A 17,717-nucleotide genomic window follows, 5' to 3' on the forward strand; every position below is an offset into this window, starting at 1 on the left:
ACAAGAACAATGGCAATAAATAGAGTCAAGGGGAAGAACATCTCGTAAAAACAATGGCAACTAAATAGAATCAAGGCGATGTACAATTCATTAACAAAATAAATAGGGTAATGGAAATATATACAGTTGAGCGGACGAGTACAGTGCTGTGGGGATGGGAAGGGAGAGGTGGAGGAGCAGAGGGAAAAGGGGAAAAAGAGGGTTTAGCTGCGGAGAGGTAAAGGGGGGGTGGCAGAGGGAGTAGAGGGAGAAGAGGAGCTCAGTCTGGGAAGGCCTCTTGGAGGAGGAGAGTTTTAAGTAGGGTTTTGAAGAGGGGAAGAGAATCAGTTTGGCGGAGGTGAGGAGGGAGGGCGTTCCAGGACCGCGGGAGGACGTGGCCCAGGGGTCGACGGCGGGATAGGCGAGACCGAGGGACAGTGAGGAGGTGGGCGGCAGAGGAGCGGAGCGTGCGGGGTGGGTGGTAGAAAGAGAGAGGGGAGGAGAGGTAGGAAAGGGCAAGGTGATGTAGAGCCTTGAAGCCTAGAGTGAGGAGTTTTTGTTTGGAGCGGAGGTTGATAGGCAACCACTGGAGTTGTTTAAGAAGGGGAGTGACATGCCCAGATCGTTTCTGCAGGAAGATGAGCCGGGCAGCGGAGTGAAGAATAGACTGGAGCGGGGCGAGAGAGGAGGAAGGGAGGTCAGAGAGAAGGCTGACACAGTAGTCTAGCTGGGATATAACGAGAGCCTGTAGCAGTAAGGTAGCCGTTTGGGTGGAGAGGAAAGGGCGGATCTTGGCGATATTGTAAAGGTGAAACCTGCAGGTCTCGGTAACGGATAGGATGCGTGGGGTGAACGAGAGAGACGAGTCAAGGATGACACCGAGATTGCGGGCCTGAGAGACGGGAAGGATGGTCGTGCCATCCACGGTGATAGAGAAGTCTGGGAGAGGACCGGGTTTGGGAGGGAAGATGAGGAGCTCAGTCTTGCTCATGTTGAGTTTTAGGTGGCGGGCCGACATCCAGGTGGAGACGTCCTGGAGGCAGGAGGAGTTGCGAGCCTGAAGAGAGGGGGAGAGGACAGGGGCAGAGATGTAGATCTGCGTGTCATCTGCGTAGAGATGGTAGTCAAAGCCGTGAGAGCGAATGAGTTCACCGAGGGAGTGAGTGTAAATGGAGAACAGAAGAGGGCCAAGAACTGACCCTTGAGGAACTCCAACAGTTAAAGGATGGGAGGGGGAGGAGGCGCCAGCGAAGGAGACCGAGAATGACCGGCCAGAGAGGTAAGAGGAGAACCAGGAGAGGACAGAGTCCGAGAAGCCAAGGTGAGATAAGGTATGGAGGAGGAGGGGATGGTCGACAGTGTCAAAGGCAGCAGAGAGGTCAAGGAGGATTAGAATGGAGTAGGAGCCATTGGATTTGGCAAGAAGGAGGTCATGGGTGACCTTAGAGAGAGCAGTCTCGGTAGAGTGGAGGGGACGGAAGCCAGATTGGAGGGGGTCTAGGAGAGAATGGGAGTTAAGGAATTCTAAGCATCGATTGTAGACGACTCGTTCTAGGATTTTGGAAAGGAAGGGTAGTAGGGAGATAGGGTGATAACTGGAGGGGGAAGTGGAGTCAAGAGCGGGTTTTTTTAGGATGGGGGAGATGTGGGCATGTTTGAAGGCAGCGGGGAAGGAGCCATTGGAGATTGAGTGGTTAAAAATAGAAGTTAAGGAAGGGAGGAGGGCAGGGGCGATGGTTTTAATAAGGTGAGAGGGAATAGGGTCCGAGGCGCAGGTGGAGGAGGTGGCACTTGAGAGGAGGGAGGAGATCTCCTCTGAGGATACTGCAGGGAAGGATGGGAAAGTAGGGGAGAGGGTTGGTGGGGGGGAGGGGAGAGGCGGAGGGGTGACTTTGGGGAGCTCAGATTGTGTTGATTTTCGTGAGGAAATAGGTGGCCAGATCATTGGGGGTGAGAGATGAGGGAGGGGGAGGAACAGGGGGCCTAAGGAAAGAGTTAAAGGTCCGGAACAATCGGCGGGGGTGACGGGCATGGGTGTCGATGAGGGAGGAGAAGAAGTTTTGCCTGGCGGAGGAGAGGGCAGAGTAAAGGCAGGAAAGGATAAATTTGAAGTGTGTGAAGTCGGCTTGGTGCTTGGACTTTCGCCAGCAGCGCTCAGCAGCTCGAGCATAGGAGCGTAGGAGGCGGACGGAGGAGGTGATCCGGGGCTGTGGGTTAGTGGAGTGAGAGCAGCGGAGGGAAAGGGGGGCGAGAGAGTCGAGATGAGTAGAGAGGGTGGAGTTGAGAGCAGAGACCTGATCATCGAGAGTGGGAAGAGAGGACAGGGCGGCAAGGTGAGGAGAGATGCTATTGGAAAGATGGATGGGATCGAGAGAGCGGAGGTCTCTGTGGGGCAGTAGCGAAGATTTGCAGGGGGAGGGAGTGTGAGAGATGAGGCAGGTGGAGATGGAGATTTGGCAATCATCCACATAAGAGGTGGTAGTTGAAGCCATGTAAGTGAATGAGTTCTCCAAGGGAGTGCATATTGATGGAGAATAGAAGAGGAACCAGAACTAAAACTTGAGGGAACCTTCATCCACAGTTAGGGGATAAGAGGCAGAGGGGGAGCCTGTGAAAGAGACTGAGAATGAATGGTCAGAGAGATGGGAGAACCAGGAGAGGACAGTGTCAGGGAAGCTGAGGTTGGATACTGTTTCCAGGAGAAGGGGTGGTTGACAGTGTCAAAGACAGCTGAAAGGTCGAGGAGGTTTAGGATGGAGTAGAAGCAAGGAGATCGTTTGTGACCTTTGAGAGGTCGGGTTTCTGTGGAGTGAAGGGGACAGAAGCCAGAGTGGAGGGGGTCAAAGAGAGAATTAAAGGAGAGGAACGTGAGGAGGCTGGTGTAGATAACTCGCTCAAGGAGTTTGGACAGGGATTGTGTCCAACATGATAAACTAAGCATGGGGGTAGATACAACAGTGCTTGACACATAGCAAGTGTTTAACAAATACAATTAAACAAAAAAAGGAAAGGTAGGCAGAAGATGGGGCAGTAACAGCCTTGGGATCAAGGGAGGGTATTTTTTAGGATGGGGAGACATGGGTGTGTTTGAAAGCAGTGGGGAAGAAGCCATTGGAGTGTGAACTGTTGAAGGTGGCAGTTAGGGAGGGAAAAAAGGAGGGGGCTAATGTTTTGATATGGTGCAAAGGGATGGGGTCGGATGCTCAGGTGGCGGGGGTGGATTTTGAGAGAAGGCAGGAGGTCTCCTCTTGAGATACTGCTGGGAAAGATGGGAGAGTTGAAGAAGGAGCAGGAGAGGGGTGGGACTGGGAGAGAAGTGTCAGTGGGACATCCAAGTAGAGATGCCCTTGAAGGCAGGAGGAAATGCAGAGGACAGTGGTCTATCCATCAATCATATGTATTGAGTGCTTACTGTCTGCAGGGCACCATACTAAACACTTGGGAGAGTACAATACAGCAGTGTTGGTAGACACATTCCCTGCCCACAACAAGCTTTACAGTCTAGAGAGGGAGACAGACATTAATATAAATTAATAAATTACAGATATGTACACAAATGTTGTGGGACTGAGGGAAGGGGGAATAAAGGGTGCAAATCCAATTGCAAGGACAATGCAGAAGGAAGTGGGAGAAGATGAAATGAGGGCTTAGTCAAGGAGGCGAGGTAGATTTGGGCATCATCCATCCCCCCCCCCCCCCCCAGCTCCAGCAACTACAGGAGCAGGAGGACTCCACGGAGTCAGGATTAGCACTGCAGGCACCGGTGACCAGGAAATTCTCCAGATCAGTGAGGATGACAACCTGTGCGAGGAGGTGAGAAGCAGGCAGCAGGAGCGCTCCTTCCTCTTGGGGGATCCCTGCTTCCATTCTCTTCCTTCTCTAAACTGCCTTCCTCTCCAAAGGTTCTCAGGCAGTTGGGTGTCAGAAAAGGCTCTGCCTTATGATTGACAGTAACTGGACAGAAGAGTGAAACAAGCAGGGCTTTGTCCTCAAACCCAGCCATCTGAGGGGGGAGTGGGAAATCTGTGCCATTTTTCCAGGCCCCTGACTTAACAGTCACCCAGATCCCCCTCTCCCGGCTCCCCTCCACTGTCATCAACAGCCATTTAACTACTGTGTGCAGATCACTGTAGTATTTAGTAATGTACGGCACAGGTATAAGATGTGGGTCTTGTACTCACTGACCCTCCTGTCTCATGGGGGAGGCCAGCTGACACTAAATGCGAGATACACAGTAGGTAGAGTAAGCGTGCAGACAGAATCAAAAGCAATGGTAAGGTAAGCAGTTAAATAGCAAACCGATATACACAAACTGTACAAATAAACAGCAGCAGCGTTTATCAATCCAGGCAAACGGATTGATCAGGAAAGGCCCGGAGGAGGTATCATTTAAGTTGGGCTTTGAAGATGAGGAGAGATGTGGTTTAGTGGATTTGAGTGGGGAGGGAGTTCCAGGTGAGGGGAAAGGTGCAAGCAGTGGGTCGGAGACCAGAAAGTTGCAAGTGAGATACAGTTCAGCTAGCTATGTGCACTTGACAAAAAATTTGCCTTGGCAACACAGATGAATACTTGTCATAGAATTCTGTTACCTAGACAACACTGGCCAACAATGAAACAGAGAAGGAAGTAAAAAATGAATCAAGAAGGCCAGCTCATCCTCTGGGAGACTGTCAAACAGAATGTAGTGGCAATGTGGTGTTATTTATTGAGCACTTTACTACATTCAGAGCACTGTTCTAAGCGCTTGGGAAAGTACAGTACATCTGTGGTCGATACCCAACCACCTCTTAGCTACAGAGAGGGAGTCGGGGCCACCTGAGGGTGAGCTCTCCACCTCAAGGGAGACTCCACTGCCACACTGGGGAGGGAGCTGGGGCTCAGGGACTCTCATCCCCAGCCGTCCAAGGACCCCACGGGATGCTCGTTGTGGGCAGGAATGTGTCTGTCGTTATATTGTACTCTCCCAAGTATTTATTACAGTGCTTTGCACAAAGTCAGCCCTCAGTAAATATGACTGAATGAGTGAATAGCAGCCAGCAGTTCAAACCCCCGAGAAGCTTCTCTTGTCTCTTGAGGGCCCAGCCCCACCTACCCAAGGGGCCGTGCCCGGTTCATGTCCGTCTGAGCGCCGGGGGGAGAGGCAGACTGCTTCTTGACAGAACGGGAAGAGGCAAGGAATCGAACTTCATCATGAGCTCCTGTGTCGGCCTGGGGCTGGGGCAGCCTGCCCCTCCCCCGACACTGTTCCCCAAAACCCACATGGGAGGATGAGCACAGAACTGTGTGAGACGGCTAGCGGAGGCACAATGTGAGATGGGCACCGGAGCTCCCATAATGGGATCCAAGGGCACCGGGAGAGGGAGAAGGGAAGCAGAGGAAGAGGAGGGGAAGGAGGAGGAAGGAGAGGCAGGGGAGAAGAGGTGTAGGGAAAATGGAAGCCTCAGGGGGTGATCCTGCGGTGGGCAGTGGACATCTCTAGCCTCCTGGCCTCAGGAACCAGAAACCTCTATGTTGCATGAGATGATTTATTGGCCAGCGGCCGGTCTACAGCTTCCTCCCCTTCTTGCGCAGGGATAGACCTTCCCCAGAGAAGGCAGTGATGATGATGATGGTATTTGTTAAGCGCTTACTATGTGCCAGACACTGTACTAAGTGCTGGGGTGGAAGTGGAAAGAACCTGGCCTTCAGAGTCAGAGGTCATGAGTTCGAATCCCAGCTCTGCCACTTGTCAGCTGTATGACTGTGGGCAAGTCACTTAACTTCTCTGTGCCTCAGTTACCTCATCTGTAAAATGGGGATTAACTGTGAGCCTCACGTGGGACAACCTGATTACCCTGTATCTACTCCAGCGCTTAGAACAGTGCTCTGCACATAGTAAGCGCTTAACAAATACCAACATTATTATTATTATTACAAGCTAATCAGGTTGAACACAGTCCCTGTCGCACACCAGAGCTCACAGTCTCAATCCCCATTTTGCAGATGAGGTAACTGAAGCCCAGAGAAGTGAAGTGACTTGCCCAAGGCCACACAGCAGGCAAGCGGCGAGCCGAAGCAGCCTCCGGCATCATCCTCTCCCCCCTTCTCAGCCAGGGGTTGTATATTCTGAATGAAGGTGAACCAGCCCGGAGGAACTCGTAGTTGGGAGTTCCCCCCTAGATGTCTCCAGGCTTCATGGGCGAGGGACGAGATTCGATGCCTTCCTTCTTTCCATCCATCCCAGGGCGAGAGAATGCTCTGAATCCAATGTCGCCCACATTCTGTAGCTAAACTCACCTCGACGCTGGTATGCTGGTTAGGACGTAACCATAAGCGATCCCCACTTCAGTCTGTACTTCACTCTGCCTCCCGGATTGTCTTTCATTCATTCTTTCAATCATATTTTTTGAGTGCTTTCTGTGTGCAGAGCATTGTACTAAGCGCTTGGGAAGCACAATTCAGCAACAAAGACAATCCCTGCCCACAACGGGCTCACAATCTAGAAGGGCTCACAGTCTGGGCATGTCACCACCCCTCCTCAAAAATCTCCAGTTGTTGCCTATCAACCTCTGTATCAAACAAAAACTCCTCACTGTTGGCTTCAAAGCTCTCCATCACCCTGCCCCTTCTTACCTCACTTCCCTTCTCTCCTTCTATATCCCAACCCGCACACTCTGCTCCTCTGGTAGTAACCTTCTCACTGTGCCTCGTTCTCGCCTGTCCCACCATCGACCCCTGGCCCACGTCCTACCTCTGGCCTGGAATACCGGTCCTCCTCAAATCTGCCAAACAATTACACTTCCCCCCTTTGAAGCCTTACTGAAGGCTCATGTCCTCCAGGAGGCCTTCCCAGACTAAGCCCCCCCTTTTCCTCTGCTCCCCCTCCCCTCCCCATTGCCCGGACTCTCTCTCTTTGCTCCACCTCCCCCCCCCCAGCCCTTGTGTATATATGTACATATTTATAATTCTATTTATTTATATTAGTGATTGTATATATCTATAATTCTATTTATTTATATTGATGCTATTGATGCTTGTCTACTTGTTTCTAGACTGTGAGCCTGTTGTGGGCAGGGAATGTCTCTATTTGTTGCTGAATGGTACTTTCCAAGCACTTAGTACAGTGCTCTGCACACAGTAAGCATTCAATAAATTAGATTGAATGAATGAATGACATGTGAGGAAAATGGATGATAATAAATATAATTGACTTTACTAAGTGCTTACAATGGGCCAAGCACTGTGGTAGATAAAATATAATCAGGTTAGATACAGTCCTTGTGCTACACAGGACTCACAAGCCTAAGAGCAGTAGAGCAGGTTTTTATCTCCATTTTATGGCGAAGCAGCTGAGGCACAGAGAAGCTAAGCGACTTACCCAAGGTTACCCAACAGACAAGTGTCAGGACTAGAATCTGGGTCTTCTGACTTCCGGTCCTGATCTTTTTCCTCTAGACTATTCTGAGAATAGGATACCCCAAACAGCTGCTGTATGTTGAGCAGAAATTAAGAAACCGAAAGCTAGGAGGAGAGAGGAAACATTTTAAGGATGGAGTAAAGCAAAGACTTAAACAATGCTGCATCTAAGCTGATAACTGAGAGACACTACAGCAGACAGTTCAGCATGGTATACTGCAATTAAAGGAAGGCATAGCTCTTTCTGAGCAGATCATGAGACAAGGAGGCGAAAGTGAAAACAGCCCCAGGCGCTGCAAACATAAACCAGGCAGCAAAACAGAGGACGCTCTTTGTGTGTGTAAGGTGTGGGTCCCACATGCATCCAGAAGTGAAGGAAATGGGGTCTTTGAATCTGAAGGATTATATGTAAATATGCAAGTTAGGGAAGAATAAAGAGTGTGAGCTGGGATGTAGAAGAAGAAGAAGGCAGATAGGAAAGAGCTGGTAAAGATACTTAAACCAAGGATTTGGAGTTCTTGTTTTATACAAGATGAAACCTGTAGCCCTGGGAAGTTTGGGAGGAGGGTACTGATGTGTTCCAAACGGCACTTTAAGAACATTCATTTGCATTCAGTGACCACTGTGCAAAGCACTGTCCTAAGCACCCTGTAGACTATACGCTATACCATGCTGCGTCACTGGTGACATGCTGGATGGGGATGAAGGTGGGTGGGTTGCACCCCAAATCTAATAGTCAAGATGACTCTTATACCCAGCCCCTGCTCCTGCCACCAGGTTCCCCACTCACTTGGGAGCCCCTGGCTCCAGGCCTGCCCCTTGCCCTTCACAGGTCCTGAGGGCATTTGACGGGGCCCTCCCCTCGTCGAGGACATCCCTTCCGTAGTGCTCCAGATCGGCGGCAAGCGGGCATTGCTCCAGCCAGGGGCTGATACCCCGGTGCGATACCCGTGCCAGGCTCTGAGCTCCACCCTCCCTGCCGCAGCCTCCTGGCTAAACAGCAGGAGCCAGCTGGCCTGGTGGGGTGAGGTGTGTCCTCGGCTCAAGGTCTCTCAACGGGAGCGTGGCCAGAGAGCCATGGAGTAGGAGGTGATGGACGGAGAAGACGGGCTACCACCTGCTGCATTGCTGCCCCATGGTGGGGGGAAAAGAGGGGAGGGAGTTCCATCTTAGACCCTCGCCACCCCTCACAGAGCCCCCCCCCCCAGAAGTGGGGAGCAGGGAACCCTTCCCATGTGTAGGGACCAAGGTGGGCACATGCTGGCTGGGTTCCTGCCCCGATTATGTCTCTTCTGTGGGCCAGGAGAGGGGGGAAAGGTCATAGGCTGGGGAGGTGGGGGGGAGTGGGGGAAGGGCCAGGATCCCAGGTAAACGATGATACCTCCTCCTGGCTCTCTGGAAAACTGCAGCACCCTGAAGACCTGTTTCCCTCTCAAGCCCCCGCCCCTGCCCCTTCCATCGTAGCAGAGCTGCCAAGACGCATCCCACATGTTCATTTGCCTTACATCTGCTGGCTTCCCCTCCAAAGCTCTGATGCCAAACTCTTGCCCATTGGCCTCAGGGGCACTGGAGGAAACCCTGGCACCACCAGGTCTAAAGTGGGGGGCAAGAGGGAGGATAACATCTTTAATCCCTGCTCCGCCACTTGTCCACTGTGTGGCCTTGGGTTAGTCACTTCACTTCTCTATGCCCCATCTGTGAAATGGGGATCAAGACTGTGAGTCCTATGTGGGACAGGGACTGTGTCCAAACTGATTTGCTCATAATCATCCCAAGCCTTAGTACAGTGCCTGGCACATACTAAGTGCTTAACGGATACCATAATAATAATACTTATTATTAAAGGCACATTAGAACCTGCATCCCTAGTTGGAGGCAGCATCCTCCATTCATTCATTCAATAGTATTTATTGAGCACTTACTATGTGCAGAGCACTGTACTAAGCACTTGGAATGTACAAATCGGTAACAGATAGAGACAGTCCCTGCCCTTTGACCGGCTTATAGTCTAATCGGGGGAGACAGACAGACAAGAACAATAGCAATAAATAGAATCAAGGGGAAGAACATCTCATTAAAACAATAGCAAATAAATAGAATCAAGGTGATGTACATCTCATTAACAAAATAAATAGGGTCCACAGACCCAGAGGATTTGGGGAGGAGCCAGTAGAGGAGTGGGGCAGGCATCTGTGGGGCTCCCACATCTGCCCATGGACCAATCCCAGAAAAAGAGAATATAGTGACCATTTGCCTTGCATTTGTTTCTGCGTCTCTCCATCTCTTTGGGTTGCTCTATTTCTGTGAAAGTGTGGGGGGTGGGGGGGTTGCTATTTATCTGGGGGCATGCCTCTATCTCTGCACTCACCTCTTTATCTCTGCTTTAAATCTCTTTCTTCTGTGAAGAAGGAATGCTGAAAGTCTGGGGGAGGGTAATGAAGGAAGAATAATCCGTAGTCTCCATTTTCCCAGATCCTCCAACTCAAGGTGGAACAGGGTAAGGGAGAGAAGGAAGAGAAGTGGGAACTCACACTCATTCATGTCATTCCTTGTGGGCAGTTCTGGGATAGGGCTAGTAGGGGAGAAGGTTGAAGCGATGGTATATGTTGTGGGATGGAGGGGCTGGGGAGGTGGGAAATTATCCATGGGTTTCCATTATCCGCATGCTCCCCATCCTCAGGAGCATGGATATTTGAGATCCTGCTGGCTATTTAGGGAAGCAGGAAAGGCATGCCGGTGACATTGAAGGTGGAGAGGCATGGGGAGGTGGCTATCTGCCATCCATGGGATCTCTGCTTCTGTATTAGGAGAATGGCTTCCCAACTCCTTAAACCTGCAATCCCTCACCTCCTCCCCAGTCCCTTCTGCCTTCGAAAGGGCTGCAGGGTTGAGCTGCCAGTTCCCAGTTCTCCCACTTCTGGCCTTTGAGAGATTTCTCCCCTCCCCCACATGAGTCTGCTGCTCACTGGGCAATGGGACCCTCTCCTTCCCACCTCCAGAAGACCCCCTCCCTGCCCCCTCCTTGGATCATCCAGAGGAACAGGAGCAGGGAGCAAGCAGAGGTGTGTGTGTGTTATAGTCTGGGGGCATCTGCACATGTGCTTGTGCTTTCATGTGTGTGGGCGTATAACAATGTGTAGCGGGCCGGATGGGGAGGGAAAGATTTTTTTTTTATGAGAAGGGGATCACTGATGGGTAGTACAGTTATAATTCAGAGGACAGGAAGGTCTTGAAGTCTTCTAGGAGTTAGCAAGCCACCTCCTCCAAGAGGACTAATCTGCCACCTTCATGGCTATCCTACCACCATCAGTCACCTTAGCAGTCACATGTATGGCTCTTTACTATTTATTTCATCATTCACTTTTGCTTTTATCATTCGTATCTATGCTTTTGCTAAGGTGGCCAGTCATCCAGTTTTATATTGGACAGCCCATTTTTTCAGCTGGTCTGTTCTCTGCCTAGTATGCGCATTGTGGGCAGGGAATGTGTCTATTATTATATCATAATATAAGCATTTAATACAGCGCTCTGCCCAAAGTAAGTGCTCAATAAATAACAATGATGGGATTTGTTAAGCGCTTACTATGTGCCAAGCACTATTCTAAGCGCTGGCGTAGATACAAGGTAATCAGGTTGTCCCATATGGGGCTCACAGTCTTAATCCCCATTTTACAGATGAGGTAACTGAGGCACAGAGAAGTTAAATGTCTTGCCCAAAGTCACACGGCTGATAAGTGGTGGAGCCAGGATTAGAAACCACAACCTCTGACTCCTGAGCCTGTGCTCTTGCCACTAAATATGACTGACTGGATGACTGATACAGCACCGTAGCCCTTATGTCCATTTTTGTTTGTTTAAATTTTTAGTACCCAGCCTCTCTCCTCCATGGCTTTTGATATCGAGCCCTGTGGCTCAGATGTGGTGCCTGTGTTCACTTGGACTTGGGAGGAGACTGCCATGGAGAGTGTGTGTGTTTCAGGGGGAATGAAGGGTGCCCCCAGAGAAATGCTCTAGGTTTGGGCACAATCAGCATAATCTTGTACAGTGGTGCCTGTGACATCATCCCGCTGTGCTACATGCCGGGCATGATGCACGTGATGTCCCGGGTGTCTCAATGTCCACTATTTTGTCATCATCATCCTCATCAGTGCTTACTGAGGTCCTACTGTGTGTAGAGCACTGTTCTAGGTGCTTGGCCGCCTACAGTAAAAGTAGAATGAATGAATCAATCAGACTGTGGGCAAGTCACTTCACTTCTCTGTGCCTCAGTTACCTCATCTGTAAAATGGGGATGAAGACTGTGAGCCTCACGTGGGACAAGCTGATTATCCTGTATCTACCCCAGCGCTTAGAATAGTGCTCGGCACATAGTAAGCACTTAACAAATACCAACATTAGTAGTAGTAGTAGTAGTAGTAGTTATTGAGGGCTTATTGTGTGCAAGAGTTGGGAGACAGGATCCATGCCCACAAGGAGCTTACAGTCCAGAGGGGGAGGTGGATGTTAAAATAAATTACAGCTAGGGGAAAGGATATGGATGGAAGTGCTGTGCGGCTGAGGTTGGAGTGACTATCAAGTGCTTAAGGAGCACAGCTCCAAGTGCGCAGGTGACGCGGAAGGGAGAAGTAGGGACAATGAGGGCTTAGACAGGGACAGCCTCCTGAAGGAGATGTGATTTTAATAGGGCTTTGAAGATGGGGAGACTGGTGGTCTGTCAGATATCAAGGGAGAAGGAGTTGCAGGCCAGAGGGAAGACACTCCAGAGGTTGCCCATCCACCTAGGCATCAAACAAAAGCTCCTCACCATTGGCTTTAAAGCATTTAATCACCTTGCCCCCTCCTACCTCACCTCGTTACTCTCCTACTCCAACCCAGCCCGCACACTTCATTCCTCTAATGCTAACCTTCTCACTGTACCTCGATCTTGTCTATCTCGCTGCCGACTTCTTACCCGCATCCTGCCTCTGGCCTGGAATGCCCTCCCTCCTCATATCAGACAGATAATTGCTCTCCCCGACTTCAAAGCCTTACTGAAGGCACATCTCCTCCAAGAAGCCTTCCTTGACTAAGCCCTCCTCTCCTCTTCTCCCTCTCCCTTCTGTGCCACTCTTACTTGCTCCTTCATTCATCCTCCCTACCATCTCCACAGCACATGTGTATAATAATAATTTTGGTATTTGTTAAGCGCTTACTATGTGCCAAGCACTGTTCTAAGCGCTGGGTAGATACAAAGTAATTAGGTTGTTCCACGTGGGGCTCACAGTCTTAATCCCCATTTTCCAGATGAGGTAACTGAGGCACAGAGAAGTTAAGTAACTTGCCCAGAGTCACATGGCTGATAAGTGGCAGAGCCGGGATTAGAACTCACGACCTCTGACTCCCAAGCCTGGGCTCTTTCCGCTGAGCCACGCTGCTTCTCCCAAGATGGTTGGGGACATCTAAACTCAGAAGCAGCATGGCCCAGTGGATAGAGCATGTATATAACTGTATATATCTATAATTTATCTCTCTATCTCTCCAGGTCTCCCTCTTTCTCCCACATCACACAGTTTGAGGGGGCATGTCACTCCCCTCCTCAAAAACCTCCAGTGGTTGCCCATCAACCTCCGCATGAAACAAAAACTTCTCACTCTGGGCTTCAGGGCTCTGCATCACTTTGCCCCTTCCTACCTCACCTCCCTTCTCTCTTTCTACTGCCCACCCCACACGCTCCGTTGGAACGGCTTAAATGTGTTTCCTACCTGTGAGACAACGAGATGGACAAACACTTGTCCATCTTGCCTGTGGTGTGACCTTGGGCAAGTCACTTAATTTTTCTGTGCCTCAGTTCCCTCATCTGTAAAATGGGGATTAAGACTGTAAACCCTATGTGGGACAGGGACTGTGTCCAACCTGATTAACTTGTATCTACCGTAGCACTAACATTGCCTGCTACATAGTAAGCACTTAACAAATACCAATAAAAAACCCAACATGAATTCATTTAAAAAAAAGACTTTTCAAGGCCTTTCTCACTCCACCTCCTCTAATCCCTGCCCCTAATTTTGGCCCCCCGAGATTTTTGGATTGAAGGAGATAGAGTCAAGGTCATGGGACTGTGGCTGGAGGAAGATGGTTGGGGACATCTAAACTCAGAAGCAGCATGGCCTAGTGGCTAGAGCATGGGCCTGGGAGTCAGAAGGTCATGGGTTCTAATCCTGACTCCACCCCTTGTCTGTGTGACCTTGGGCAAGTCTCTTCACTTCTCTGTGCCTTAATTATCTCATCTGTAAAAGGGCGATTGAGACTTTGAGCCTGATGTGGGAGAGGGGCTGTATCCAACCCCATTTGCTTGTATTTCCCCCCGTACTTATTATGCCTGGCACATAGTACGCACTTAACAAATATCACAATTATTATTATTATTCTTAGGTCAGGGGAAGCCTGAGGGGGAGGAATTCGAACCCTCTCTTCCTCTGTATCTTCTAAAGCCCGAAGATAGGATCGGGGTGATGGGAGATTGCAGCTGGCAACTCTATACCCCCTTGCCCTAATCCCAGACTAGAGGAATAGCTATAGGCATAGGCAGGAGTGGGGCAGGGTCATTTCAGGGAAAGGGGTTATTTCTCTGTTGGGTGGATGAGAGAGAGAGAGAGAAAGAGAGAGTGAGATTTCTCTTCTCCCTCAGACGGTAGACGGTAAACCCCGCAGCCAGGAAGCGCTCAAAAAATCCGACTGATTGATAGAGTGGGGAAAAGAGTCATTTCAGGAAAAGGGGTTGTTTCTCTGTGGAGTGGCTGGGGGTGTGGGGAACAGGCCTCCCGCTCCCCACCGGTGTTTAATGAGTGCCAGGGTTGGCTAGGGCTCAGCTCTGGGCCCTGTGTAATGGGCATTTGGGAGCCCTGGTGGTATCGCACGACGCTGATTGAAAAGGCGAGATGCCTTCTGATGGCTTGAGCCCCGGCACCTGTTTCGTTTCCACCGCAATCCCGCCCAACCCCTCCCCCGTTGCCCCGACCGCCCTGGCCCGTCGCCCCCCCCCCCATTTCCCAGGGCCGAGGCGGGGCGGGGGCGCGGCCAGCAGGAGGTGCTGTTGCGATGCTCCGGGAGAAACGAGAAAAGGGGAAAAAACATTAGATAAAGGAAAATCCGCCAACCCCCGTCCCCTGTCTCCTCCGCTAGCCCGCCCCCTTCCTCCCTCCCCGCCTCCCGCCCGGACAATAACACAGCTGCGATGCTGCGGAGCCGCCGCCGCCTGCCCGCCGCCTTCCACGCTCCTCTGCGGCCGCGAGATTAGCCCCACGCCGGAGCCCGCCGCTTCCCATCCTTAAAGGCCGCTTTGAGATCCTCCCCTTCCTTCCCTTCCCCGTTCCTCTCCCCCAAACGCGGAGACACCGGCTCGCCCCCCTCCCCGACCCCGCTCCCTTTTCCCCTCCCCTTCCCCCGCCCCCTGGTCCCCGTTCCCTCCTTCCCGATCATTCCCCGCCTCCCCGGCCCGACTCCGCTGCCGGCCGAAGAGACCAGGACCGCGGGGAGATGGAGTGAGTAGCCCGGGGAGGAGGATCTGGGGCGGGGGTGGAGGGGGGGGAGATCTGAGGGTAGTGCGGGCTAGGGAGGCTGAGGGCGCGGATCGCTTGGGTCCGCCCCCAGTTCCTTGGATGTCTCGCCCCGTGCACCTGCTCTTCAGGCCCCAGGCCGTTCAGGGGATGGATCCGCATTGGAAGGGGGGGATATGGGGAGTGTGTGTCAGGGAGATGTCTGGATTAACCTGTTGTATCATCGCCATTCTTATGACGCCCGATGTGTCTGGGCGGCGGGGGGCGGGGGAGCCTGGGTTCCCCCCGTCCCGGCCCCTCGATCCCTCTCCTTCTCATTCTCCCCTGGGACCTGGGGGAGGTGGCAGGTTGGAAGGCTTCCCGGAGGAGCCAGAGGGTGACCTCCTCCCCAGTCCCGACCCCTCACCTATCCACCCTCGAGGCCTGGGCAGCAGAGAGGCGCAGTGGGGAGGGTGGAGAGGTGGGTGACTAGAGAGGGAGGATCTGGGTGACTCAGGGAGCCAGTGTGGGGGGTGGCCCTGGTTAGACTCAACCCACTCTCTTTTCCCCCTGACCTCCCCACGCCCCCCCCCTCCGGTGTTTAGGAAAGGAGGGAGCCGGTACAACGAACAAAAGAGGAATCTGCTTGGGTGGGTTGGGGGGGTGGTAAGAGGTTTACCCAATTAGATGTCCTACCGCCTCCTCGATCTTCTTCCACCCATTCTGAGAGTGGTTTATGACATTCTATGGGGGTTGGAGGGCTTCTTCCACAACGAAGGGACAGTTCCATGGACCCCAGGTGGGGGTGGGGGTTGTGGGGAGTCAGATGTATCCCTACCCCGATATTGACCAGCTGGGAGGAGTGAGCAGTGATTTCACATCTTTTGAACCCTTGCCTCCCCCGCGCCCGCCCCCAGTCACATTTCCCGGTGTTAGTTCCTCCTTGTTATTTACCAGCTGTGGTTCAGTTGGGATTCTCTTCCCGTGCCCCTTCTCATCCCAATTTCTCAGTATTGGGGGGCGGGGAGGGCAGAGGGAGAACTGGTGGGTTGGGGGAGAGCTTTGAGGCCTGTGAAAGTGACTCTGGGCTTGGTGCTCTGGGAACTTTTAGAAAGTGACTGCGTTCAGGAAGTAGCTGATGGCCAGTGTAATGGAGGGGTGTGTGTGTTTTGGACTGGGAAGGCAGTGGGTGAAGTGTGAGCTTCTGGGAGAATGGGGCTTGCTGTCCTTCCCCCTCCTAGTCCCCTTTTCTGCCTGAAGGTGGGAGAGAAGGCTTGGGCTTCCCATAGCTGCTCTGGGAAGGTGCTTTGAGATCTCCATGCTGAGAAGGACCGTGAACCTGTAGGGTGGGAATTGGGGATCGAGTTGGGATTCCCCCTTTTCTTTCTTTTCTGCCCCAACTGGCCCTAGCCAAAGGGTGGCGGGCATCCTGCAGGGCCTCAGGGCGGCAGCTATGAGGAAGGCAGGAGGCTCGGGATTCGGGGATCCAACCGGCTCTGAAATCAGCACGGGTGGATATAGAGAGCGCCGGGCATGGCCCCGACGCTTCTCCAGCCGAGAGAGAGGCGTTGGCTGCTTGGCTGAAGTCTCTGACGGTGCAGGCGGATAGACAAAGCCCCAGTCCCTGAGGAACTCTGTCCTGGATGGGAGAGGCGACTTGGTAGATCTGGGCTTTCATCAGTCAGCTTGTTTACCCCCTGACCTTTTGGGAGGGGAGAGGGCGTGGGGAATGAGGAGCTGCAGGGGGGAAGGGAGACTTTAACACAGGTCCTACCCAAACTCAAGGGCCGGACCCAAGGCCTTTCCGGTGAAGGAGCCTGGTTTGTGGAGAGGATGTGGTCAGGGCCAACGGCAAACCTTTCTGTAAAATCCCCAGGAATCTCAGGGGAAGCAGGGTGATGTTTGTTGTTCCGGAGCGATCGATACCTTGCATGTTCGGGAGAATCTCCGGCCTGGATCTCAAAACGTGAGGTCTGTTTAACAGCGGTGAAGGACCACTCCACTGTCCAGATGTGATTTTTCTCTTTCTCCCCCACCCCGCCTCATGCGGTGTGTTCTGATCTTTGATCTTCATGTTCCCTTCTCTGTGGGCTCTGCTGACCATGTGTAAAATCTGGGACCTTGAGTCCCCTCGGTGGAATTTAGGATGTTTCTCCAAATTCCTGACTCTGGGAGGAGCAGAGGGAAGAAAACTGAATTGGTCAACAAGTTTTTACTGAGCGTTGCCCTGTCCCTGGACCCTGGGGGACATCCCAGCGAACCTTAGGTCAGAAAGGATTCACACTCGAGCAGGGAGGGTGTATGTGTGTGTCTGTCCTGTCTTTCCTTGAGGCAGGGAGCTCCTGGTCTGGGAGGGGAGATAGGACTGACCCACACACAGCCCCCATCCATGTGGAAGACTACAGTTGTGGCTGAAGCGGGAAGGTGGATCCTGGATGGTACCGGGCAGAGTGAATCTGGGAAGGCTTTCTAAAGGAGGAGGCTGGGGCCCAGAGAGGAGGGCGCTTTCGGGATAGCCGGTGGTGCCTCCGTCCCAACAGATGGTGTCAGGGGAAAGGTAAGATGAATCGCTCCTACTTTGCTTGGAGGGGTCCCTGTTGAGGGAAAAAAAGGGGGCAGGTAGATTGAGGCACAGGTGTAAGACGGGGCTGGGGGAGAGTGCAGGGGCATATTCTGGCTCACCGATTGGGTTTGAGGGACACTCTACCACTCCTCCAGGCCCACCAAAAAACTATCAGGCAGCAGAGCCCAACACATAAAATCAAGCAGCAGCGGCAGGGTTCCCCAGAAATGGAGCCGCCTCTGCTTCCCCTTTCTACTTCCTCCCTC

General features: G+C 52.2%; 1 protein-coding gene across 4 annotated transcripts in view; it reads left to right on the top strand.

The window, feature by feature from the left end:
* The first annotated feature begins 14,790 nt into the window (after window positions 1-14,790).
* Window positions 14,791-17,717, top strand: part of PALM (paralemmin) — a 42,061-nt gene continuing 39,134 nt past the window's right edge. Inside the window, exon 1 of one of the 4 annotated variants that reach the window (XM_029051303.2) lies at window positions 14,791-14,894. In XM_029051303.2, the coding sequence (XP_028907136.1) occupies window positions 14,890-14,894 (5 nt within the window). In that variant the 5' untranslated portion in view covers window positions 14,791-14,889. Of the gene's footprint in view, window positions 14,895-17,188; window positions 17,446-17,717 lie in introns of those variants that run through there. The other 3 variants (XM_029051306.1, XM_029051302.2, XM_029051307.2) reach the window with 3 other exon arrangements.

This window comes from Ornithorhynchus anatinus, chromosome X1, assembly GCF_004115215.2.
Source record: "Ornithorhynchus anatinus isolate Pmale09 chromosome X1, mOrnAna1.pri.v4, whole genome shotgun sequence".
NCBI classification, from domain to species: Eukaryota; Metazoa; Chordata; class Mammalia; order Monotremata; family Ornithorhynchidae; genus Ornithorhynchus; species Ornithorhynchus anatinus.